This window comes from Marmota monax, unplaced genomic scaffold (genome assembly GCF_021218885.2).
Source record: "Marmota monax isolate L192 unplaced genomic scaffold, Marmota_monax_Labrador192_F-V1.1 WCK01_AAM20220418_F8-fsc00346, whole genome shotgun sequence".
Lineage (NCBI taxonomy): Eukaryota > Metazoa > Chordata > Mammalia > Rodentia > Sciuridae > Marmota > Marmota monax.
Genome location: NW_026692698.1, coordinates 236,496 through 262,002, shown reverse-complemented (window position 1 = coordinate 262,002; position 25,507 = coordinate 236,496). Strand labels below are relative to the sequence as shown.

General features: G+C 50.4%; 2 protein-coding genes across 8 annotated transcripts in view; one reads left to right on the top strand and one right to left on the bottom strand.

Moving 5' to 3' along the window:
* Stat3 (signal transducer and activator of transcription 3) overlaps positions 1-2,544 on the top strand; it is a 60,223-nt gene extending 57,679 nt beyond the window's left edge. For all 5 annotated transcript variants that reach the window (XM_046446554.2, XM_046446557.2, XM_046446555.2 and 2 more), the window contains exon 24: positions 455-2,544. In XM_046446554.2, the coding sequence (XP_046302510.1) occupies positions 455-510 (56 nt within the window). In that variant the 3' untranslated portion in view covers positions 511-2,544. The remainder of the gene's footprint in view (positions 1-454) is intronic.
* A 1,401-nt stretch (positions 2,545-3,945) lies between these two features.
* Positions 3,946-24,820, bottom strand: LOC124093996 (signal transducer and activator of transcription 5A). Of its 3 annotated transcripts, XM_046446550.2 has the most exons (19): positions 24,689-24,820; positions 23,779-23,916; positions 23,313-23,469; positions 22,158-22,247; positions 19,213-19,387; positions 13,748-13,878; positions 13,388-13,539; positions 12,763-12,918; positions 12,245-12,424; positions 10,603-10,690; positions 10,380-10,502; positions 9,925-10,017; positions 9,022-9,228; positions 8,310-8,404; positions 8,085-8,215; positions 7,255-7,410; positions 6,574-6,628; positions 6,150-6,254; positions 3,946-5,234 (listed from the first exon to the last, which is right to left on the bottom strand). In XM_046446550.2, exons 2-19 carry the CDS (start codon positions 23,904-23,906, stop codon positions 5,072-5,074), a joined length of 2,385 nt encoding a protein of 794 aa, XP_046302506.1. In that variant the 5' UTR covers positions 23,907-23,916; positions 24,689-24,820; the 3' UTR covers positions 3,946-5,071. The 3 variants fall into 3 exon arrangements, with proteins under 3 accessions (XP_046302506.1, XP_058435928.1, XP_046302507.1); XM_058579945.1 differs by lacking the exon at positions 24,689-24,820 and having other exon boundaries at positions 23,779-24,653; XM_046446551.2 differs by lacking the exons at positions 23,313-23,469; positions 24,689-24,820.
* Between the last annotated feature and the right edge of the window lie 687 nt (positions 24,821-25,507).

The window sequence follows — 25,507 nt, the reverse complement described above, 5'->3', positions numbered from 1 at the left end:
GACAGTAAAAAGAAACAGATGAAGTTAATTTTTACAATATATTTTATTGAACCCAGTAAATCTGATGTACTGTCATTTCAACACGTAAGAAAAAAATTAGTTTTGCATTTTTTTTTATTCCAAGTCTTCTAAATGTAGGCTTTTGACAACTGTAACACACCTTGATTTGGACTAGTCACATTTTAGGCACTTGGTGCCTAAGGCTGCCATGTTTAGATCTTCTTGAAACATGGAGAGCTGGGAATGAGTCAGGTAGGAAAGAAGCTGAGCCCTTCCAGAGGGCAGGGCCCTGTAGGAAGGGGAGGAAATCTGGCTTTTCTGACCCTGTTTTGGCCTGAAGGGGCAGAAGACTGGTGAGCATGGTGACCTGAGCCCTGTCCCCTGAGGGCTGGGGGGGATGTGCCCTGCCTGCTCCAGGGTCAGGTGGCTGAACCAGCATTTTCTCTCTCTTCAGAGTCCCTCACATTTGACATGGAGTTGACCTCTGAGTGCGCTACCTCCCCCATGTGAGGAGCGAGAACGGAAGCTGCAGAGATGTGACTGAGGCACCTACCCGTGTTCTACCGCCCCTTAAGCAGCCAAACCCCAGAGCATCTGAAGCTCCTCTTTGTGGTTCCAGATTTTTTTTTTTTTTCAAATCTCCTACTTCTGCTATCTTTGAGCAATCTGGGCACTTTTTAAAATAGAGAAACGAGTGAGTGTGGGTGATGTGCTTTTATCTAAATGCAAAGAAGAACGCTCTCCGAGACCATGATGGGGGCATGGTAGTGGGTGGCCAGCGGGAGAAAAACGGAAATGTCTTGTATTCTTTTGTTCCCCCCTGCCCTCTTTCTCAGCAGCTTATTGTTGTCGTTTGTTGTTAGACAAGTGCCTCCTGGTGCCATCGGCATCCTTCTGCCCATTTCTGTGAGCTAATGCCACAGGCTGCCTGTTGCTGCGTGCTCTCGGCCTTGCACTTTTAACCTTGCTAACGTCCAAATAGAAGATAGGACTATCTAAGCCCCTAGGTTTCTTTTAAATTAAAAACATAATAATAATTAAAGGGCAAAACACACTGTAGCAGCATAGCCTTTCTGCATTTAAGAAGACTCAGTTAATGGCCTCCTTGGTGCTTTAAGCATTCAGCTATCTTCAAGCTGATAATTTATATAAACCCTGAAATGGGTATCAGTCAAACCCTTTAAAGACATCGAAGCTATGGCGTGGCTATTGGGTTTGAACTGGGAGGGTTGAGGAGAACCAAACATCCCAGACTCTTGTTATTTTATTTTCCTTGGAGTGTGTTGGCCTGCTAGAGGGTAAGGCTGGGAGGGGGCCTGAAAATCCTTGCTCCCTTTCTCTTTGGACTTTGGCCCTTGTTTCAGAGCCAGCTTGTTCCTGCGTATTCCTTATCAGGCCTAGGATCCCGCTGGCTTCCTTTCCCACAGATCCCTGCTAGTTACACAGCTCCTTCCCTGTCTAAAGGACCCCTGTCCCATTTGTTTTAGGAATCCTGGTCTTGGGACCTCAGGAGATAAAAGAGAGAAGTTGTAGGTTGAACATGACTCAGACTCCAGGTCCCCAACAAAGTGTCTAGTTGAGCTCAGGGAATATGGTTCTTATCCCAGTTTCTTGGTGACATCCAAAGGCACCTGTACCCCTTCTTCACTTGTTAATATAGGGCCAAGGCTGACTGATAAAATCAAGGCCTGTCCCTCCTGTGAGGTGTACACACCTGGCCTCCCTCAAAACTGGTGACTGTCTGCCCCCTCTGGGGCCCCCGGGTGAGGCAGAACAATGAGAATGCCTGCACCTGCTCTGGCCTTCCTGTCAGTGCCTGCCTCAGCCTGTCAGCACACCTCTGCCCTGCATTTTGGAACGCTTAGCAGCTGGCGACATGGGCCTTCTCTGACCAAGAGGCATGGCTGGATTTGGTGACTCAAAACCACCTTGCCTCAGTTGATCAGATTGTCTAGAATTCTGTTTGTTAGACCCAGATTAACTATAGCCTGGATTAAGGGGGTGAGGATGAACAGGGCTTGCCTCGACCACCTGTGTCCTCTGGCCTCAAGATGGTTATTTGTGTAGGGAGCTTTCCCTTTTCCAGTAACACTCTTCAGTACACAATAAGCTGAACTCATAAACTGAGAGAATATGTAGAAAGGTGAGGCTGGGGCTTACCATTGGGTTTAATGCCTAGGGACCTAGGGCAAGGGCTTGGGCTTCTCTGGAACAAGTATTATAAAGTTCATGGCTTTAGGTAGCATGCTTGTCTGGTTTTAACTGATTATATATAGCAAAAGTTCTGACAGGAGCTGAGTCTTATTCTGGCCCCCCCTTCAAAACACAGAGTCCTCAGGACCTGCCCATTTTTTGTCTATTGTCCCCTGCCGGTCCCCAGCCAAGCCAAGGAATTCCCGTGGTTTGTAAGCTGCTGTCCCTAGCCACTGCATTCAAATTCCAATGTATACTTCCTAGTGTAAAAATTTATATTATTGTGTTTTTTTTTTGTATATTGCTGTATCTACTTTAACTTCCAGAAATAAAAATTATATAGGAACCGTCTGATAGCGTGGCATCTCCCTTTGTGCTGACGAGGCTCCTTTTGCCCTGCTTCTGTCTGGAGGGGTCTTCCACTCAGGCCCAGCTGGGGTAGGAGCAAGAGGGCCTTGGGAGGAAGAGGCCCCAGCTCCAGGACTGAGATTCCCTTCACCTCTCATTCCTGAGGTGATGCCTGGCCCCCCATCTTATGTTAGCCACCAGCCTCCAGGTGAGATGTAACCCAGGAGCAAAGGGTCATAGTCCAGTGACACAAAGGTGTCAGAGCAGCCCTTTCCCTCTTCTCTCCTCCCTCCCAAAGCTGCTGTGTCCTGTCTGGGGTCTGATAAGCTACCTAAAGGGGGGTTGGGGTGTAGATTCCCTCCCAAGGCCTTTGGCTACAGTTGCCCATTATCGCCTTCTCTTCAGTTCACTCAGTGGGAACGACACACAGACATTTCACTAGCTGGTTGCTGTGGGGCCCCTGGGCGGTCAGTGGCGATAATTCAGGGAAAGGCCACCAACACCAGTGCTGGCTCTGCATCAGCGTCCCCCCTGCCCCCACCCACGGCCCCAGTGCCATGAAAACAGAGCCAGTGTGAGATACTGCGTTTCCCCTGCAGAGATGCAACCAGAGATAGTGTGGCTGGGGCGGGTGGTGGCGCCTGCCTTCCCTCCCACCCCCACCCCCTACCCCGCCTGCCAGCCTGCTCTGGGCCCCTGCACCTCCCTGGGACAGACTGTAAGCCCCTGCCCCCAACCCTGCTTTGAGTTCTGAATAAACTTGCCCACAGTTCCTTACTTCCCTACCCCACCCCACACCCAAGTCCAAGGCCCCAGCCTCACCTCCTAGACTGACCACAGCTGGGGACTAGGAAGCCTACAGGAGGGAAGCTGGTCCTGTCTCCTCCCTGGCCAGCCTTCCTCATGCTCAGGCCAGAGCGGCAGTTGGATGGTGCCACCTGCTGGTCTCTGGGAAGAGGCCTGGGGAGGATGGACTTTCCTACTGGCTCTCAGCTGCCTTGGCCCCAGGAGGGTTGACAATCACCTTGACACTGGCCCTCACATGCCAGCTTCAAGATTGCTCTTAGCAGCAGTGGATAAAAGAGGGGCCTAGAGCTCAGCTCTGCCCATCCTATGGGCCCCCTCCCCCAGTGAGTCCTGCCCCTTCTTTTCTCTAGACCTCAAGCCTCTGCGTTCTTGGGCATGTGTGCCCCCTTACCTAGTGCTGTAGCCCCCTGAGAAGCATTGACAGTATTCTGGGGGCGGTCAGACTCCTAGAGTAGACAGAGAGGGGAGCAGAGTTGCGGTCTCAGGCTAAAACTTACAGCATAGACCACATAGGAACGAAACAACTCCAGCTCTAGTGACTGTCATCAGCCAGGGAGACCACCATCAGTCCCCCAAACCAGGAGGAAGACCAGAAAATTTATGAAAATATTTTATTCCAAAACACTGTTTACACAAATGTGTGGTCTATGTACAAAGTACAAAAGAATCCATCTTTCCGTCCCCACTTCCCTTCAGAGAGGTTTAAACCTGGGACTCCCAATCTCTGCTGCATGTCATGTAACCTTGGAGGAGCACTTGAGACTGGAGTGAGGCCTTCTCTGGACATGAGGCCTGTTCCAGATTCCACCTCCTAGCAGAGTGGAGCGGCTCTAACCTTTCACTCTAGACTCCATGGGCCTGCAGCAACTGAGAGGTGGCAGCTTGTCCCTTGCTGCAGTTCCCCTCTCCCCAGGGGATGGCATCAGCCTTGCAAATCTCAGGCCTTCTGTTCACCCACTGTGTCCTGAAACAATTTTTTCCTCCTTTCTCATCAGCAAGGTTATAAACAGAGGCAGGGAAAGAAGCCCAGGGCAGGATGGAAAAAGGGATATTGCAGGGAACCCCACAGCCTGGACTCAAGTACAAGAGGCCAAGACACTACATGCTCAGAGCAGCTCCAATAGCTCTGGTTCAAATGAACCCATTTCACTGTGTTAGGAAATGGCTCCAGCCTAGACATGCTTTCAGAGAGCTCACAAAAAACCTGGAGTCCACATTCACTACATTATGAAATATCAAGAATGAACCTCCACCTCCCTCTGGAGGGAAAGCATCAGTTAGACCACCATATGTGCATGGGGACAGATGCACATCTGTGTACATATATGGGCACAGGCATCAGGAGGGCGAAGCTTCTAGCTCAGGAGTAAAACTGCAGCTTTGAACATTTACCTGTCTCCTTTCCTTTTCTGGAACAATTTCACTTAAATAGCTACTAGCAGATAAAGGACACGAGAGGAAGAGGTTTGCCTGCAACGAGTACCTACAATGACAGAAGCTCCATCTCTTGCATGAGACAGACAGACCCATTGGGCTCCTGGAGGTCTTGATCTGAACCAAAAGGCCACCACTGCTTCAGCCACTCAAGGGCGAGGCGGGCACACCTCATACCCAAACACATGCACACAAAGGCATCAGTACACACAGCAGTGCTGTGACCACACCTGGAACGGAGTCTCCACATTGAATATTGTTTCCAAAGAGAAGCGTGGCATTCAAATATTCACGACAGGGAGCTTCTGGCAGAGGTGAAGAGACCAGCAGGCGGGGAGAGGCGGGGGTCGATACTGTCCATGGGCCTGCGTAAGAGTTCTTCCACATGCCGGGCGACATCCATGGTCTCATCCAAGTCAAATTCTCCATCCTGATCGAGGACGGGATCCGGGCTGGTGAACAGAAGGATGTCAGGGGAACTGGCATGTCTCTTAGCCCCAAGTCCTCCAGGACAGTCCCCAGCCTGCTTCCCACTCATCCTAGTGTCTCATGAGGGCAGACACAGTTCTGGAGGGACCCCTTCCTCCAGGCTGGATAGCAGTCACTCACTGGTTCTTTGGGACACATCCCACTTCCACTTGCATTTTTTTTTTTTTTTTTTTTTTGTACCCAGGGGTGCTTGACCACTGAGCCACATCCCAGGCCTTTTTTTATATTTTATTTAGAGACGGGGTCTCACTGAGTTGCTCAGGGCCTTGATAAGATGCTGAGGCTGGCTTTGAACTCACGATCCTCGTGCTTCAGCCTCCGGAGCCACTGGGATTATAGGCCTGCACCACCGTGCCCAGCTCACTTGAATCTCTTGCTACCTCATAGCATGATCTAGGGAGTCGTTTCCCTCTCCTTGTGCTCATCTGTAAGCGGAGCGGTTGGGTTGATGAACTGCACCCACCTGCAATGCCATTCAATGACCTCATACACATCTTTCACTGAGGACTCACAAAAAGCTTTTAACCACCTTGTTCCAGTCCTCACAGCATCTTAAGGCAGGTGTTCACTCCATTTTATGGTGTAAGCAACCTGACTGCCATGCCTGTGGCGGTCCCACTGCCGCTTGCTCCTCCTAGGTCACCACAGTGCAGAAAGGATCCATTTTCTACCCTGCTCCCCTCTGATGCACAGCTATCCTGAATCAAGCCCTTCCAACAGCCTCACCTGTGTAAAAAAAACTCTACCCACCCAGGCCTAGCCTGGTGGTCGCAGACCTAGAGGAGCTCCGGATTCTCTGGTCCCACCAGCCCTCCAGGCCTCCAGCCTGAGGCCAGGGCCCAGTTCCTCCCCACAGACCCCAGAAGAACACAACTTACTTCTGTGGGTACACGTTGTAGTGAGCCTGGGGACACACAGACGGGGAGGGGGCCTGGTCCATGTACGTGGCGCTGGTTCCAGCGTCTGTATTTGCGTTCACAAATCTGCAGAGGGAAGCAGAACACGGCCTCAGTTTCCTGGGGGCTGGCTGGCAGCTGACCTGGGGAGGGGCTCTGGGGAAATCTTTAGGTCCTTTCTGAGGTGTACAAGGACAAAGTGTCCCACCAGGCCCAAGATCCCCAGCTATGGGAATGGAGCCCTGGATGTCAGTCACAGCACAATCAGGTCCAGTCCCTTCCCATGCCAGGGTTGAGCCAGGTTTCCCAGGGGATCAGGGATGTTGGCCCAGGGTTAGGGGTGACTGTGTCAGGGTGGGGAAGGGAGAGGCAGCAGGAGGCCTGCAGCTGGGCCCTGGACACTTACTCTGGGACCACTTGCTTGATCTGTGGCTTCACATACCCGTCCACCGCCTTGCCCCCTTGACAGGGAAAGAGAAGCAAGGTCTCCGGGAGATGCACGTGAGTAAAAGCCCAGCCATGCCCTCCGCCTCCTGCCCGCACCACCCTGAGGCCTTCTCAGGATGAGATTTCCCAAGGACTCACAAAAAAACACCCCTGAGGGTCACCACCCCCTAGCTTTACTCTCATCCCTGATTCCTTTTCTGGCTTTACTCTCCCTCCTCCTGCTCCCACCCCTGACAAGAGACAGAAACAAGAAGCCGCAGCCCGGGTAGGCTGAAGAGGAGAAACCTGTCCATTTTGCTTCCTACACTCAACTTGGGGGCAGGTTGTGGGGTGGGGCGTGGTCAGAAAGTCAGAGGTCCGTGAGGAGGGTGGGAATCATCCCGCTTTCTCCCCCAACCCTGCAAAGTGAGAATTCGGCTTCTTTAGCTTGCCCGAGGGAAAAAAAAAAAAAAAAAAAACTAGTACAAGTTTCACTTCCTCTCCCACAGTTGTGAGCCCTGAGGTCCTCTTCACTGTCCCATGGACCAAAATCTACAGGGGAAACGGCATCTGGTCTCTCCTGGGGAACCCTCACTGCCCAACCCTATGGCTCTGTTCAGGGGCTTGGGAAAGGCCCAGGGGGTCAGGCATCAGGACCCACCTACAACGGGAGTGTAGTACTTGGAGAAGACCTCAGCCTTGGGGCGGTCAGGGAACACGTAGATGAGATAGCTCAGGTCCCCCAGTCGGTCAGCCAGGGATCGGATAGAGAAATCTCGCGTGGTGAATGGTTTCAGGTTCCACAGGTTGCGGTCAGCTGTGAAAGGAACAACCTCATTCCCGCAAGCTACTCCCACAGGAGAAGGTCATGGTTGTGAATTTCCTGCCTCAGCTTCCCAAGTCACTGGGATTACAGGTATGAACCACTGCATCTGGCTTTTGGGTTTTTTTCTTTAACTTTTTTTTTTTTTCAGTTGTCAATGGACTTTATTTATTTATATGTGGTGCTGAGAATTGAACCCAGTGCCTCACACAGGCTAGGCAAGTGCTCTACCACTGAGCCCCAGCCCCAGCCCTGGTTTATGGAGTTTTAAGGAGGGCTCACAGAGAAACCTGGGTTTTTCCTCGCTCACACTATGATCCTAGCCTGCATGCCTTTTCACACGGGAAAGCGGACACTGGAACATTCTACTTAGCAAACTGGGCAAGTAGACACCAGCAAGGCCAACCATGGCAGAGCAGGGACAGCATGAAACATCTGGGGACCCACTCAGCAGTTCTGGAGTCTGTGGGGCCAGCGATTTTAGGTTCTCCAAGATGAAAAATGCTAGGAAGTGGTTACATTTCCAAGCAACACTCCTCCCACGCTGAGCTTAGTTCCTGCTTTTCCCAGTGGGTGCCTTCTGAGGACACAGGCCTGAAGGAGGATAGGGAGCAAGGACATGGGAGACAGAGCCCCTGGGTAGGAATGAGGGTGACGTGGGCACTCACGAGAGTCAAACTTCCAGGCAATGGTGATGCCCCCAATTTCCGAGTCGCTGAAGCGCAATAAGAAGGTCCCATCGGGCTTGTTGATGAGCAGGTCATGCGCCTGTTGCTTATTCACAAAACCTAGGATGGCCCTGGGTGCATGGAGCATTTGATGTTACTGCTGAGCCGACAGCTGGTATCCCCAGGCTGTCCCCCGCCTCCCGGCTCTGTGATCCTGTTCCTCACCCGTCGTTCCAGTGGGGCTTGTGGTGCTTCTTCAGCACTTCCATCACCCCGTCAAACCACTGCCAGAAGGTGTAGTTCCAGCCTGGCAAGTTCTCCTGAGAGCCCCAGGAAACCCAGAGTCAAGGCTGGGGTCCAAGTCACCCAGAGTGAACTTGCCCCATGCTTCTAGACACAAGGGACCCACACGACCCCCTGGTGCAGGGTGAATTGTTGTTTGAGACAGGGTCTCGCTTAATTTACTGAGGTTAGCCTCTAACTTGTGATCCTCCTGCCTCAGCCTCCCCAATTGTAGGGATTGCAGGCACATGCCATTTTGCCTAGCTTGTGGGTGGGTGCTGTAAAGCACTGTCCAGGCTGGATGGCCTTCCAAGGTCATTTCTGCTTCACCCTCTCATGTGACAGATGGGAAACTGAAGCACAGGGAGCCAAAGGGGCCTGCAAATTAGTTAATAGATCTAGTACTTGAACCCCAGCCCCAGGTTCCTTCCACCATCCTGCTCTGGCTTGCACAGCTGAGTGCAATTCCTTGTGGCTCTGTCTGCATTTCCTGGGGTCCAAGCCCCCATCTCTCCTGATTGTAGGAAGAAGTGCTTGGGGGTGGAGGGTGGAGGGTGGGACCCTAGCCCCAGGTATCAGCCTGTCCCTGATGTGCAGGAGGAGTGACAGGACCCTGGTGGTCTCAGGCAGGCAGTTGGAAGCTCAGGTTACTCACCCTGTTGAACTGGGACCAGGACACGGACATGCTGTTGTAGTCCTCGAGGTGGGCGCTGCTGCTGTTGAACAGTTTCTGTGCCAGGAACACGAGGTTCTCCTTGGTCAGGCCTCGGTTGCTCTGCACTTCGGCCTTGAATTTCATGTTGAGAGCTTCACACAGCTGTGGCCACAGCACTTTGTCAGGCACGGCAAATGGCACCCTGCCCTGAGAGGGAGATGGAGAAACGGGAAGAAAAGGCAGATGGAGAGAGCTGGAAATTTTTACACATACACACGACATACAGAGACCAAGAGAGGATGGAGGACAATCCAGAAAGGAGACAGAAACACAAGGGAGAAGAGAGGAAGGAGCTGGGCATGTGGGGCAGGATGGGGGGATGATGACACACACGCCTATAATCTCAGCAGCTCAGGAGGCTTAGGCAGGAGGACCTTGAGTTCAAAGCCAGCCTCAGCAACTGCTAGGTGCTAAGCAACTCAGTGAGACTCTGTCTCTAATAAAATACCAAATAGGGCTGGGGATGGGCCTCAGTGGTCGAGTGCCCCTGAGTTTAATCCCTGGTTATCCCCCCCCCCAAAATAAAAGGAAGGAAGAGAACAGGGAGGGGGGCTTGCAGGATTGGAGACCCAGACCCAGGGATCAGGCATCCCAGCCATAAGGCAAACAAAGTTCAGAGACCAGGGACCAAAGAGCAGGCTCATGGACTTCAGAGAGTCCAGTCCAGAAACCTGGAACGTTGACAGCCCTAGGACAGGCCTGAGAACAGGGCACTTGTTCATCCAGCTTCACTTTGGTTCTGGGGTCAGGACCCCCTTTAGCAGGGGCCCATGGAGTGAAGGCTGACCCTATGGAGAGCTCTGGGGCCCAGGGGGACAATGTGGAAATCCTGTAGGGACTCACCGGCTCAGCAAAGGCATTGTCCCACAGCACAGTGGCGGTGGCATTATGGTCCTGGCTGCCATGAACGATGACAACCACAGGGAGGGACAGGGTCTGTGGAGGTCAAAGGAATGAAAGGTGAAAGGGACTGAGCACCATTTTGCTCTCTGCCCAGACAAGACTCCCAGCCCTCATTCCTTACCCACAATTCCAAGCACAGGCCCTTCCCAACAAATGCTAAGCACAAGCTGACCCAAAACATAATTTTTTTTTTCTCAGTCCTTGACTAAGTTGCCTGGGCCAAGTGCCAGGTGATAATGCAGCAAACAGGTGCCTGCAGAGTGGGATTTCTGACCACGGGGTGGGATAACTGCATTGAGACTGAGAGGAGTCAGAGATTTCTGGTTTTCCCAAATCAACCAGACAGATCCCTTACCTCTCTGCGTGACCTATGGGGACAGGTGTGGGGGGCTCACCTTCACCTGGAACACAAGCTCATTGCTGCCAACACTGAACTGAGACTCAAACAGGACCGTGAACTTCTCCTCTGTCACAGACTCTGCACCCCGTCGGTCAGCGCGCTTGATTCTCTTCAGCGACTGCAGGGCAGGAGGCCAGAAGGGGACAGGGAGACTTTGGCTGGTTACGAGGATTCAGCCTTGGGCAGACCTTCCCTCTGAGGCCAGGCCCTGTGCTCACCATGTTTCTGAAGTGGGCGCTGAGGGTGCCCGTGGCTTGGTGGTACTCCATGACACAGCAGTTGTTCAAGATCTCGCCACTGCACTCGCTACAAAGGAGACAGGAACCCCAGGTCACACAGGCCCCGGTGAGGAGCAACATCCTGTCCACAGCTTAGACTGGCATTTGACAGTGTTTGGCTCTTGCCAGGAGCCCCTCTCCCCACCCCCTAAGAGTATTGCTTGGTGTCACTCTGGGATATTGTCTTCTCTATCAGTCTGCCAGACCAAGGCAAGGTCTCTAAGGGGGAGGTCTGGGTCTCTAGCATCAGGTTAGAAGTTTCTTGGGTCAGGGGCAGATGTACACTCCTGCAATCCCAGCAGCTCAGGAGGCTGAGGCAGGAGGATTGTAAGTTCAAAGCCAACCTCAACAACATAGCAAGGCCCTAAGCAACTCAGCAAAACACTGTCTCAAAATAAAAAAATAAAAATGGTCGTGGATGTGGCTTAGTGGATTCAATACCTAGAATCAAATTAGAAAAAAAAAGAAAAGTTTCTTGAGTACTGAGACTGAGATTGAGGTGAGGCTTTCAGGACCTCTGGCAGCTTCTAGTGCAATTACAATGAAAACCTTGACCATGGCCTACAAGGATCCCCATGATCAACCCCTGCCCTGTTCCTTGATCTGAGTTCCCCTCCTTTCACTCAGGACAGGCAAATCACGCTGGCCTTGACTGCTAAACAAGCCAGGCTTGGTGCCTACCTCAGGACTTTTGCACTTGCTCTTGCCACTACCCTAAACACTGTTGAGTGCTCATTCAGGTCTCGGCTCAACTGTCTCCACAGAAGACCTTCCTTGACTTGTCTAGTGCTGCTCAACACCCTGCCCTGCTCCCACATCTGAAAGCTATGATATCACTATTTTAATTTTCTCTCACACTTTTTGGTAATACCTTATTTTTAAAAAGTGTGCTATTCTCTGATTCTGCAGCTAACCTGAGAGCTCCTTTACCACACATTCCCTAGATCACAGACTGGGCATTCAGGAAACAGTTTAACTGGGTGATTCAGGATGGGACCAGGTCTCCCATGCAACTTATTCTTTCATTTACCACATACGTTGTGCCTAGCCTTCCCTGCCCCCTGGGCCCCAACCTTGACCATATGTATCTTCTTTATACTTTTCCTTCGGGACATAGGACAATTTCTGAGTCTGGAAAAGTCTTCCCTCTCTAGCTTGGGCACTAGCCACCTTCTGTCCCACTGCTAACCTGAGACTACCATCTGCAATATGACCCCCTTCCGGGATGCCCTGTGTGTGACCCTGGTCACATACGCTAGTAATCACTTCTCTGTGTCAGCAGCTTGCTCTGACATTAGTCAATGGCTGGAGGAGGAGACGTAAGATTGGTCTAGAAACAGCTGTGAACGGGTCATGTGGCAGCGCAATACTTGCTGATCTACTAAGTTCCAGCAACCAGCAAGAAGGGGAAAGGCCTCTGAGTGGGGCCTCCCTGAGTCTACTGTGCATGGGAGCAGAGTGAACCAGGGAGATGGGACTTATGGGACACAGGCACAGAGGAAGCAAACCTGTGCTGCCCCAGTACATGGGGCCTCCAAACCCCAGCATGGGGAATGCAGGCGGGAGGGACAGGCACACTCACTTGCGGGTGTTCTCATTCTTGAGCAGGGACTTGGCCTGCTGCTCGCTGATGATGGTCGCCTTCACCTGGGGGGGGTTCATGTGCACATTCAGCTTCCCGCCCACCAGCAGGCGCACGGTGGCCGCAAACTTGGTCTGCGTCTTCAGGACCTGAGGGGGCTGCTTCTCAATGATGAATGTGCTGCAGGGGACATGAGTGACCAGACACACGATGAGATGCAGGCGTGGGAGTGGGGGAAGAGTCTCTCTCTGAGGAAAGGGACCTCCCACAGGTCTAGCAGGCGAAGGACAACACAAGGCTTCTGTTCCCAGAAAGAAGGGGAGGCCAAGCAGAGGCACCTCCCTCAGTGTCCACACCAGAAACTGGGCCAGGGCCGCCCCAAGCAGCCAGAGCAACTGGAGATGCAGTGGGAGAGGATGCGAGGCACAGCCTGTGGTCTGGATGGCACCTGCCGCCTTCCACATGCCAACCCCAAGGGAACTGCTCTGCCCTGGGCACGGTGGAGAGGCAGCAGTCACCTGGTGACCAGGGCAGAGATGATGTCTGTGATGGTGGCGTTGACTTCGGCCAGCATCTCCTCCACTGGGCCAGGGATGGGCAGCTGTTGGCAGAGGTGCTCGGCTCTGCGGATCTGCTGCCGGTTCTGCCAGATGATCTCGGCCAATTTCTCACACCTGCGAGGAGTCCCAGGGCCCACATGGGAATGATGGCTTCTTCCCCACCCTGGGCCAGAGCCTGGGGGCTCCCAGCCTAGGGAGACCTCCCCCCAACACAGCTGCACCTGCACAGCAAGGACCCACCCAGGACGGCACAGCAATTCCCCACCCCATGGTCCACGGGTACACAGGGCACTCCTGCCTTCCAGAAGTAGAGGATGCACGGGAGGCCACCCTGATTTGGGTCCAACCAGCCCAAGAGTCACTGCATACCAAAGCCCTGTCCCTTTCCCCAACATGTGACTGACTGCATCCCTGGGGAAATGGAACAGGGAACAAAGTCCATATCTAAACCAGGACACTGGTGAGATGAGGGCTGTCACAAGACAGAAGGAGCCTGCTGCTCAGGCCAAGGCAGGAGGCAGAAGAGGCAGCCGGCAGCACACCCTGGAGTCCTGCCACCCTGCTGCCTCCCCACTGCCCTCACCAGGATTGCAGCACGTCCAGGCTGCCCTCGGGGGGCCCTCCGTTCCCGGCCAGCTGCTGCCGCCGCTTCCACTGGATCAGCTCGTCATCCAGGATGATGGTCTGTTGCTTCCGCAGCAGCTGCAGGGTCTTCTGGTGCTTCTCGGCCAGCTCCTGTGGGAAGGGGGACAGCGGCCCTTCTGGGCTCCCAGGGAACAGCCCTGCAGGGCCTCCCCTACAATCCCGGGCAGCCAGGCAGCCCAGCAGGCCCTTCCCTCTCTGACCCCCTACCCTCACAGACCCCAGAGAAGAGGGTCTGGCCTCCTGCTCTCCCTGGCTCTGTCCCTCCGTCCAGTCACCAGAGAAGCAGGATCCTACTCACCACGCGGTACTGCTGCAGTGTCTGTGCCTCCCGCTGCAGCCAGGCCTCCAGGGACACCTGCTTCTGCTGGAGGGCCGTCTCCCGGCTCAGGCGCTCCTGGGGGTTCAGCTGGGCCAGCTGGGCAAACTGAGCTGGAGGAGGGGACACGACACCCACCACCATCACTCCTGGCATCCAGCAGGAAGCCCACAGCATTCCCACTCACTTGTTCTGGAGCAAGACCTCCAGGGTCAGACACCCCACTGATGGCAAGTGGGGCTTCCTACCTACAGTCGCCGGTGCCCAAAGATGAAGATGCTCCCTCAGAAGGCAGCCTCTGGGCTCTGGTCACTGGCCTCCTGACCCAGCCTCCCCTCTGGGCAGTGGGTGCTCAGGATCCTGCTCGACCCCAAACCCCTCTGGGTGAACTCTGCACATCACTTCCTTTCCTGTGTCTCCGCTCCCCACACGTAAGATGGGAGAATCCTGGCACCTGCTCAGGGCCTTGCCGTGGACTTTAAAGGAATGACGATGCAGAAAATGCTCAAGGAGCAGCCGGGAAGGCCTGAGTTCTATGTAGATTGGTCCTTTTTGGTGACTGGGGGTAGGACGAGAATAAAAGAGTGACAGAGACAAGCAGCTGCTGGGCCCCACCCTCACGTGCAGGGGACCTCGTCTGGGAGGCCCTGCTCCCTTATTTTGTCTCATCCCTGAACTTGGCAGTCCCTCCCCAGTGGTGAGTCTCACTAGGGGTTGCAAAGCATCTGACATGTCTGTCCAGAGTAGGTCAATGCAAAGGGGAGAGAAGGAGGGTGAGAGGAGGGAGGAAATCAACAGAAGATGGGGACAATATCCAGGGCCTCCCAGGACACAATTCAGCAAATTCCCTTAGAAAGGGAGGGTGGAGGGATGGCAATAATAGGGAGGGAGGAAGGCCTTCCTACCTTTTTCAAAACATCTATGAACAAATCCTTAAGACATGGGGAGGCAGAAAGAGTAAAGCAATGGCTGGGGCTGGGACTTAGTGGTAGAGCGCTTGTCTAGCCTGCATGAAGCACTGGATTTGATCCTGAACAACATATTAAAATTGAAAAAAAAAAAAAAACCTTAATAATCAAAATAAAGATACTAAAAAAAAAAGAAAGAAAAATAAAGAGTAAAACAAGAACTACCTGAGGATTAATAACCCCAAAACATGCCCACAGTTAAAGCTACCTGCCCACCTCCTCAGCTTGCAAACCTATCCCCCTCCCCAACAAAACAGTCTCCCCAGTGCTGGGATTATTACTCCCTTCCTATAACCCTCTTTATTTATTTATTTTGGTGCTGGGGATTGAACCCAGGGTTGCCTAACCAGTCACATTCCAAGTCCTTTTTATTTTTTGAGACAGAGACTCACTAAATTGCTGAGGCCTTGCTAACTTGTTGAGACTGGCTTTAAACTTGCAATCCTTCCTCAGCTTCCAGAGCCGCTGGGATTACAGGTGTGCACCACCGCGCATGGCTCCAATAACACTTTTGAACAGCCCAGCATCCTTACTCAGGCTGAATCAAGAAGATGTGTGTTGGCATGTCTTGGTTAAGTTCCTGGCTGGCTTGAGGGTCACATCACATTGACCTAGTCCCTGCCCCAGAGCTGGGACAGACAATAGCAATGCTGGACATCCAGGAAAAACTCAGAACTAGAACTTGGAAATATGGTTCCAATCTCATTGGAAGGCACTGAGTGGGAAGAGCATTACCCCGGCTTAGAACATAGCAGAGGGGCCCAATGGCTCCCCCAGGATCCTGCTGGCCCACAGGATGGGAACAGTGGTGGTGATCTCAACACCTGTACCCAACCTCCCCATGCAAGTGACCCATTTTAGTCTCTCCTGGCCATATGCAGGTGTTTCTTGGAAGGAGGCCAAATGGATCTGAGGTAACTGCTCTCTCCTGGGGACTTGGGCCTTCACTTGCACAACAGATCAATGGTCTGTGTTTGCAATGGTGAGGCAGATAAAACAGACAGAACTGACACCATATACACGGTGGGTGCAAACCTAAACCAGAATCTAAACCTAAACCTACACATGGGCAATTGAAACCCACATCCAGGTTCATAAATCTTGTCATCAAAGAACTTAGGTAGAAACCATAGCCTGAAATCTCCCGTTTCCACTTTATGAAGGAGCTGGGTTTTTTTGTTTTTTTTTTTTTCTGGGTCAGTGTGGGGTGGATTCAGATGGAGGAAGACATGCTAGAAACATCCTGCCAACATTCATTCAACATTTACCATGTTTCAGTCACTGTGCTGGGTCAGGGTACAGAAACCACTAATAGGGCAAGGTTAGGAAGAGATGATAAACAATTAAAATTGAGTTCTGGAAAAAATTAAAGGAGTAAAAAAAAAAAAGCCAAAATGAGGAACAGAGGAATAGATACTTAACAGGACATAACAGAAAACAAATATTAAAATGTCAGTCCTCATTGAAGGGAGATCAGTAAAGAAAAGGGACCAGGGGAGGGAGGAGGAAAGGGGAAGAGAAAACACTGGGAAATTATATTGGCCAAATTATATTGTTGTACTGTGTGCATGTTCAAATATCTCACAACAAATCCCACTATTATGTAAAACTAAATGCACCAATAAAAAATATGGATAAAAGTAAAAATAAGATGTCAGCCCTTCATACAAATACACTAATTATTACATTAAATGTTAACGGACAAAACATCTTAATTAAAAGCAGAGATTGTCAGAATAAGCAAAACTCAACAATATGCCCTATGTATTACAAAATCTTTAAAAAGCCTGAATAAGGCTGGGGTTGGTGGCTCAGTGGTAGAGTGCGTGCCTAGCTTGCATGAGGCACTGGGTTTGATCCCCCAGCATGAAATAATAATAAACAAATAAATAAAAGTATTGGGTCCATCTACAACTAAAAAATGTTAAAAAGGCCTGGATAAAAATATGCTAATGGAAATACAGAAAAAGAAGGCTGAAATAGTTATATTAATATCTTATGAAGTGAGCTTCAAAACAAAGAATATCAGAATAAGAGAGACATTTCATAACGATTATGTAATTGCTCAGAAAATCATAATAATTATAAATGTATCTATATCAGAATACATAAACCTACAAAATGAATTGAAAAGTAGACAATTCCACAGTTGTAATAGGAGATTTGATTGCTCTCTTTTAGCAACCAATAAAACAATTAGGCTAAACCCCCAAACAACAAAGACCATGATCAGTGATTCTCAAAGTGTAGTCAAGAGAACCTCTGATGGTTCCTGAGCCCCTTATAGGATATCCACAAAATCAAAATTTTTTTCATAAGTTCATAAGATCTTATTTTCCTCTTTCACCCTAAATGTTTTTATAAGTATACTGTGAAATTTTCTAGAGGTTACAAGATACTACAACAAATTGAAAGCAAGACCCAGCTGTGTTTTATTTAACTTACACTGAAGAGATATGCAAATACAGTTATCCATCATTTAAGAATGAGGACACATTCTGAGAAATGTGTCATTAGACGATATTTTCATTCTAAGAACATCAAGAGGTATCATTTTTATTCATTGTAAAAGCGTACTTACACAAACCTAGACAGTATAGCCTACCACATATGTAGGGTATGAGGTAGATAACAGCATACATATGGCCAATTGCTGATGGAAATGTTTTTATACAGCACATGACTATATGCAAAGCAATTCCACTTTTCTCACTAAATTTTGTTTCAGAAAACATAGATGTTGTACATATTTGGTAGTCTGTTTTTATAAAATTTTATCTTTTATGCTAATATTATTATTATTATTATTTTATTTTATTTTTTGGTGGTACTAGGGATTGAATTCGGGGCCTAACATTTGCTAGGCAAGCAGTGTGCCACTGAGCTACATTCTAGACCTTTATAAAAAACTTTATTTTGAGCAGGGTCTCACTAAATTGCCCCGGTTGGCCTCAAACTTGCAATATGCCTCAGTGTCTAGAATATCCAGGATTACAGGCAATGTACCACTGTACCATGCATATTGTTGCTATTTTTAAAGGAAACAACTATAGAATACACATCCTCTTCACATACATAGGATGCATTCATTAAAATCAAGTATATGATAGGCCATAAAAAAAGTCTCAATAAATTTATAAGAACTGAGACCATATAGAGCATGTTCTTTGATCACAGTGGAATCAATAACAAGACAATATTGAAATCAGTCACAACATGATACCAATATGACACCCGAAATAGTTGGAAATTAAATAATATACTTCTAAATATCACACAAGGTAAAAGAATTAATCACAAGAGAAATTAGAACAGTTTCAAAGTGAATGATAGTAATACACAGTATATCTAAAATTATGAGGTACAGCTAAAGCAGTGAGAGGAAAAATCATATCTTTAAATCTTTCTCTATATGTGTGATGTATATACACATAATCTATATACATTAAAATATACATATATGCATGTTTATGTGTGTGTGTTTGTGGTGTGTATGTGTGTGTGTGTATGGAAGAAAGATTTAAAATCAATGACCTGTTTCTACCTCAAAAGCCAGAAGGAGAAAGATAAAGGGAAATGTTAGTACAACTCTTCTTGTTCTCTCTAGAATGGAGTGGTACATCTCTAGGGTCAGTCTGGAGTGAGTGAAAAATGGGTCATGTCTTAAAATGCCTCAAATTGTTCATTCCTTCTAAGTCAATTTTTCTTTCCCTGAACTGTTATCATGACAACCACTGGCAAACTATAGCCCTAGGATAGAGAGAATTTTTCAATGTTACCCTACCCCAGGTCCACAACCTGTGAGCCACTCCTGAAGTACCTCTCCCTAGCCTGCCTCAACCAAGACACTCCTCCCCTCCCATGTCCTCTCTCTGGTTAAGGCACACTTTGCCCATATCTCTTCATTTGTTTTTGTTTTTTTTTTTTTGTTTTTTTTTTTTTTTAGAGTGAGAGAGAGAGAGAGAATTTTTTAATATTTCTTTTTTAGTTTTCAGCGGACACAACATCTTTGTTTGTATGTGGTGCTGAGGATTGAACCCGGGCCGCACGCATGCCAGGCGAGTGCGCTACCGCTTGAGCCACATCCCTAGCCCTCTCCATTTGTTTAGATAGTCTCTGAATACCTACAATTAGCTTAGTAAGACAGGGATTCTATAACATAGCTGTAGTTGAGACCAAGTTCTACAAATTATAGGCGCCCTAGGCTAAGCCATTTGTTCTCTTTGAAACTCTCTGTACCATCTGAAAAATAGGAACAACACAGCTATCTCCTACTCTACAAGCTTGTCATAGGGCTGAATTGAATTACACATGCAAAAGGCCTAGCCTAGAATCTAGTCTTTGGCAGGGAGCCATGACTTTGGGCAAGGTCCTGGAGAGATGGACACTGACCCTGCCCCTACCCTGCTCACAGAATGTTCCTCACTCGCACACCAGGGACATGCACGGTTCCCTTGCCCCCGGCACCCTCTTCCTCACCTTGGAGCCTCAGGCTCTCCTGGTACTGGATGATGAAGTATTCCTGGGTCTGCTGCAGCTTCTTCAGCTCATTCTCTGTGTCCTGTGTGACCAGTCGCAGCTCCTCAAATGTCTGGTTGATCTGAAGGTGCTTCTGGGACATGGCGTCAACCAGGATACCAGCAGGAGAGCTGCACTACAGACAGATTGAGGGGAAGTCACAAGTGACGAGGAGTAGAGTGATGGGCAGAGAAGAGGGGAGAAAACCTCGGGCCTTGGGGAATGCTAATGCTATGACCCCAAACTCCAAACCTGGGGTGAGAAGAGTCGCCTGAGTCAGAAAGACAGTCATTTGCCAGAATTGGGGTAGAAAGGAGAAAGAAAGAAGAGAAACAAGTGGGGTAGATAATGGCATCTTCATAGCAGAAATTTCTATTTCAGAACAAGCCTCCGCCAGAGTATCCCAAAGAGGGTTCACTGAATTTCCTTTGGAGAAACGTCAACTCTACAGGCCAGGTGTCACCTGGGTCTTCTACTGATGGGGACAACCCCGCTTTCCAGGTTTATTCACTGAGCTAATCTAGAAGTACTGAAGCTTCAGGGCATGGCATGGCTTGTGAACACACACCATCCACACTGCACCTGAGACCTTCTTATGACTCAAGGAAGAGCGAGGAGACCAAACTTCAAACAGGTGGTATCCTGGGGACACCGAAATGAAGTTATCAGGGATATACCAAGAAGGCCTCCTTGGACCTCAGCGATCCTTCAACACCTAGCTGAATTCACAGACTTTCCAATGAAATGTTCTCAGGAAAAAAATCCAAACTCTTTTGTATAGTTTCAGCCAGCTTAGAGGACAGCCTTCACCTTCCTTCCTCTACCCAAATCCCCTGCTGCCTGACCACACCAGCAACCTGGACTTTCTATCTCTGTTCCTTGAATACAAAAGCACGTACCTGCCTCAGGGCCTTTGCATTTGCTGTTCCATCAGTCTAGAACATTCTGACACCAAATCCTTCTGAGGCAAGTCCTTTAACTCATTCCTTTTCAGAGGGGCCTTCCCTGTGAGGCCAATTTACAGCAACACTACTTTCTTTCTTTGGTCCTGGAGATTGAACTCAGGGGAACTTAACCACTGAGCTACATACCGGCCCTTTTTTGAATTTTATTTAGAGACAGGGTCTAACTGAGTTGCTTGTGTCTCTCTAAGCTGCTGAGGCTGGCTTTGAACTCAAGATCCTCCTGTCTCAGCCTCCTGCGCCTCGTGGATTACAGGCATGTGCCACTGAGCCTGGTAGCAGCACGATTCTTATCTGAAAGTGCCTTTTACTTGTATTTTCACTTTTTGCTAGTCTGTTTTCTTGCATAAGGATGTGAGTTTCCCCAAGTGCTATGACCTCTCTGTCCCTGAGGCTTTGAACACCAGTTTGATGGAGGGGAGAAGGACTCTGATGTGACCAAACCAGTACTTCAGACACGCGGTTCTCAATCAGGGCTGCATCCTTTCTATGTCCACAGGTAGCTCTGTGATTATAAGTTCAGGACACAAGTGTTGTATTGCAAGACCCTCTGTAACCTGGCCTCTGCTCCCTCTCTAACTTTACCCATTTACTCCCCAGCTGGCTCCCTTCTCCTCAGCTAAACTGGCTACTTGCAAGACTTCAAATGTGACTCCATGGCTGAAGCCTTCCTGCCCTCCCATCTGCTGTTACTCCGAGCCATAAAACTCATCCTTCCTCCCTTCCTCCTTCTTGCCCCACCTCTTCCTCAAGACACTGCCCTGCCAGCTGCCTCAATCTGAAATGGCACTTTTCCCATATATGTCCCCTTAGCACTTGGCTCACCTCTGGAGAATCTGTCTTTGCTGGGACTCCTTGTGGGCAGGGACAAAGCCTTTATCTGTTTCTCCTGTCCCAGCCCAGCATCAGACACATAGTAGGACCTCAATAAACATCTACTGAGTGAACTGTAAAATCCCTGCAATAGGTGTCCATAACATAAATAAATAATAAATAAATAATACCACTGTGATTCATGCACTGCTCTAAGGTCTTTCATTACGTCACTTTACAAAATTAATTTTGCTTTACTGCAGATAATACAGGATTTTCCATGGTCCATGCAGATGTTTGATGCTATTAGATTTTAGAAGGTGAGGGGCTGGGGATGTAGCTCAGTTGGTAGAGGGCTTGCCTCACATGCATAAGGCCCTGGGTTCAATCCCCAGCACCACAAAAAAAGGGAAAAAAAAAAAAAAAGATTTCAGAAGGTGGGAAATAGGTCTCCCTCCTGTGCCCTGGGTCTTGCTTTTCTTAGCCTGCCTGTCTTCCATCTTCTAACACAGACCTTGCCTTTGGTGTTCCTCACAGACACCAGCAGGGTACCATTTCTTATTTTGGTCCCAGTCCTATTTATTGAATATCAAATCTTTTTCCCTGGTGATCTGTAATGCCATCTCTGACAAAGAGGTAGTTTGTAGGTGTGTGTGCGTGCGTGCATGTGTGTTTAGGTTTCCTCTTTTGTTTCATTGGTCTGTTTGTCCAACCTTGGCACACATGGTATTTCATTTAGTTGTCATAATAACCCTATAAGGTAGGTACACCTATTTTACAATGGAAGGGATCTGGGGATGCGCTCAATGGTAGAGTGCTTGCACAGCATACATGATGGCATGGGTTCAATACCTAGCACTATGAAGAAAAGAGAGAAAAAAGAAGAAAAATAGATTCAGAGAGGTTAAGTAACTTGCTCAAGACACAAGATTGGTAAATGGTTGAGCAGGGGACTGAACCCGGGGTCACTCCATACCACATGCAGCACTGCCTCTCACATTTGCCCAAGTCTCCTATTTCTTTGGTGTTCTCCACATGCCGGTGTTTTGCAAAAACACAGTGTGTCAGGGGAGGAGGGCATGAGGTGGCAGGACTCGCCAGCTCCCCTTCCCATACCCCCAGGGCACTCACATTATTGGCTTCTCGGACCAGCCTCTGTTCATTGTACAGAATGTGCCGGATGCAGCGGACCAGTTCCATGGGGCAACGGTCATATGTGTTCTGAAACAAGGCAATAGCAGCCACCAGTGGGTCACCCTCTGCTCCAATCATGCAGATCCCCGCCATCTCTGCCCCTTCTTCTCCTTCAGCCCCTGCCTCAGCTTTTCCCAGGAGGCCCCAGGAGTCATCATTAGATACCTCCATCTCTCTTTTATTCCTCATAAATCTTTTTCTTTGGTTTGCAGTGACAGGAAACCCAGTTTACAAAGCACTTTCAATCTAACATTTCCTTTGACTTTCACAGCATGGAAACTCTATGACATAAAGAAATTATTATCCCCTTTTACGAACAAGAAAACTGATGTTCAGAGAGGCTAAGTACTTGTCCAGAGTCAAATAAATGAGAGAGTAGATGACTCAAGGCCCAGAGCATCCGCTGCCAATGTCAAGGTACTTTCTACCATACGCCTGCCCCTGTGTTCCTATTTTGTTTCCCCTCAGGTTTCTCCTGTTTCCTTCCCCTTCTGGGATGGACTTTCATTTCCCTGGTACTCTGGATTTAAGAGGGGTTCTCTAAGAAAAACAAAGGAGTTCCAATAAATGCTTGACCATGATTACCACCCACACCCCTTTCCTGCTTTACAAAACATCCCTCTCTTCCTCCATACTCCCCCCAGAGGCTACATCTTTCTTCCAACCCTTAATTCAAAGCCCTTTTATCCAGTTCTTGCCTCCCAGGCGACTCTGTTCTTCAGCAACTGTCCCGCCTATAATAAAAAGAGCCCCAAGAGGGATGCCTCCTTCCCTGTTTCTAGAATCTGCCAGCCTTCCTTTCTCTAGCAAAGGTATCCTGACTCGGTCTCCTCCATCCCTTCTATTTGATCTGTCCACAATGCGGGTTCACTCATTGCACACACACTCCTACCTCTTGCTTTGTAATAAGTTAAGGGAACCCAACAGGTCTGACTTAGAAAGAGGGGGTGGGGGAAATTGAAGAAAAGTTGCCACTAAGCTCCTGGTCACATGGTGAGTCAGTGGCCAGACCAGCAAAACCCCCAGAGGTTCTGATGCTAAAATAAGAAGGCAGACGTGCCTCCCTGCCGGTGACCTGGTGTTCACACCCACCTGGAGCTGTGTGGCATAGTGCCCCAGCTTGATCTTCAGCAAAAACCCATCTTCCCCCACCTGGTGCTCCGCCTTCTTCTGCAGCTCTTGCACCAGGCCCTCCAGGAGCTGGGCGGCTTGGGCTCTGTCCTGGGGATTGTCCAGGTCAATGGCATCCCTGGGGACAGAGCGTGTGTGGGGGGGGCTTACTGTGGCACCTCCTTGGGCAAGGAGGTCAGGCACTAAAAGTGTGACATGGAAATTCCAGGCTCTTAACTAAGGGGTGCTCCAGGGCCCACAGAACTTGTTCCTAGCAGCTTAGAATTTAGAAACATTCTCTGTCCCCTCAGAGGCTCCAATTTCCCTGTTCCCCTTTCCCAGGGACACCGCCCCTTCCGCAGAAAACAGACAGGACCAGCAGAGTCACAAGAAACTATAAAGAGGAGATCTAGAGACCAAGGAGACCTGGATGGTAGAGACGTCCTACCATGGCTGGCTTTCAATCCACTGTGCCAAGTAGTGCCGGACCTCGATGGGGAAGTGCTGTCCATACAGCACCTGCATCTGGCGCAGTGCATCTCCCTGCAGCTGCTGGGCCTGAATCCAGCCCGCCATGGCCCTTCACCTAGGGCAAACAGAGGGCTTAAGAGGTGCCTCCTACAGCAGAGACCCGACCAGCCCTCTCATGCCCACCGTCTCCCCCCGACACACTTTCCTGTGAGGGAAGAAAAGACAGTAAGGAGGGGAAGACCGCCCTTCCCCTCCAACAAGGAACCCGCTGAGGTTTGGGGTGGGGTATGGAGAAGCAGGTGCCCTCCTCCTCTTCCTCTCCCCTCACCCTACTGGGGCTTCCCCAGGGGGGGGGGGACAGCTTAGAAACTGAAAGAGAAACTTGACAGCAGAGGCCCACAGGCCCTTAGGAGAGGGCTGCAAAAATCCCCCTCCCTGCCTTGGACCCTGACTCTTAATTTCTGAAGGGGAGATGCTCCAGTTCAAAATTAGGGCAACGCAGTAATTGCCACTCGACAGCCCGGTCCCTTCAGGCACGCGGCTGAGGCTGTCAAAGAGAACGGGTTGGGGAGATGGACACTGGTCTCTGGCATGCCCCTCGGTTGTGCTCCAGTGACACCCTCTCTCCGGGTCCCGCCCGACAGCGCTCTCCTCCACTGCGTGCCAGGACGGTGCCCACGGGGGACCGCTTCCCTTCATCTTGGCGACTGGTCCCTCGTCCCTCTTCCGCTCTACACTCTGCACGAAACTCCCTCTTCAAGCCGGAGCGATCTCTGCTTGGTTCCCAGCCGTCGGGCTCCAGGGTGGCTGGTGCCTGGGTGCCGGCTGGGCCAGCAGTCGCGTGGCCCTCCCAGCACGCCGCCCGGGCCGCGCCGCTGGCCACCCACCTGGTGGGGCCGAGCCCTCCGGCGGCGAGCTCGGCTCTGCGCCCGCGGCTCCTGCTCGGGGTCCGGACTCCCGGGGGAGGCGGCAGCGGTGGCGGTGGCGGCGGCGGCGGCTGTTACTACAGGAAGGAGCAGAGAGCAGCGATTTCCTCCTCAAAGGTCAGCTGCCTCTGATAGACCATACACAGCGCGCGAGCGTTCGCCAGCACCCCTCCCAGCCCCTGTCGCTCCCTCTCTGCCTCCGCCCTCGGTCGCCGGCTCCGGGCGAGTGCGCAGCTCCGGAGAGGCGGGGCGGAGCCGCGCGTGGGGGCTGCCCCGACGGCTGGGTCTCCCGGGAATCCCAGCCAGCCCTCGCCTGCGGCTCGACGGGAGCGTCCCGGCCCTGGTGGGCAAGAAGCGCTGGACAGCTTGGGAGGGAAATCCCGGGCTCTGAAAATCCCAAACCAGAGCTTCAGTTTTCTCATTCGCAGAAGGGGTGGAGGGAAGGGTGGACTAGCTGGGGATGACCATCCTTTGAGTTTCTAGATTGAAAAGGGTGTGTGTGTGTGTCATCCTTTGAGTTTCTAGATTGAAAAGGGTGTGTGTGTGTGTGTGTGTGTGTGTGTGTTTTCATGTAGGTTTGAGGCCACAGCTTTTGTGACCTCAAAGGTAAAAACTTAAGAGAGGGAAAGGACTGGGGATTCCGGAGAAACCAACCTCACTACCACCGCCTCCTCTCTTTCCTCCTTCCATTACTCCCACCGTCTGAACTCTCTGGTGAAGAAGCACCAGACAAGAACCTTGGCAATCATATGATTCAGTCCTCTGCCCCCCACCTCCTGA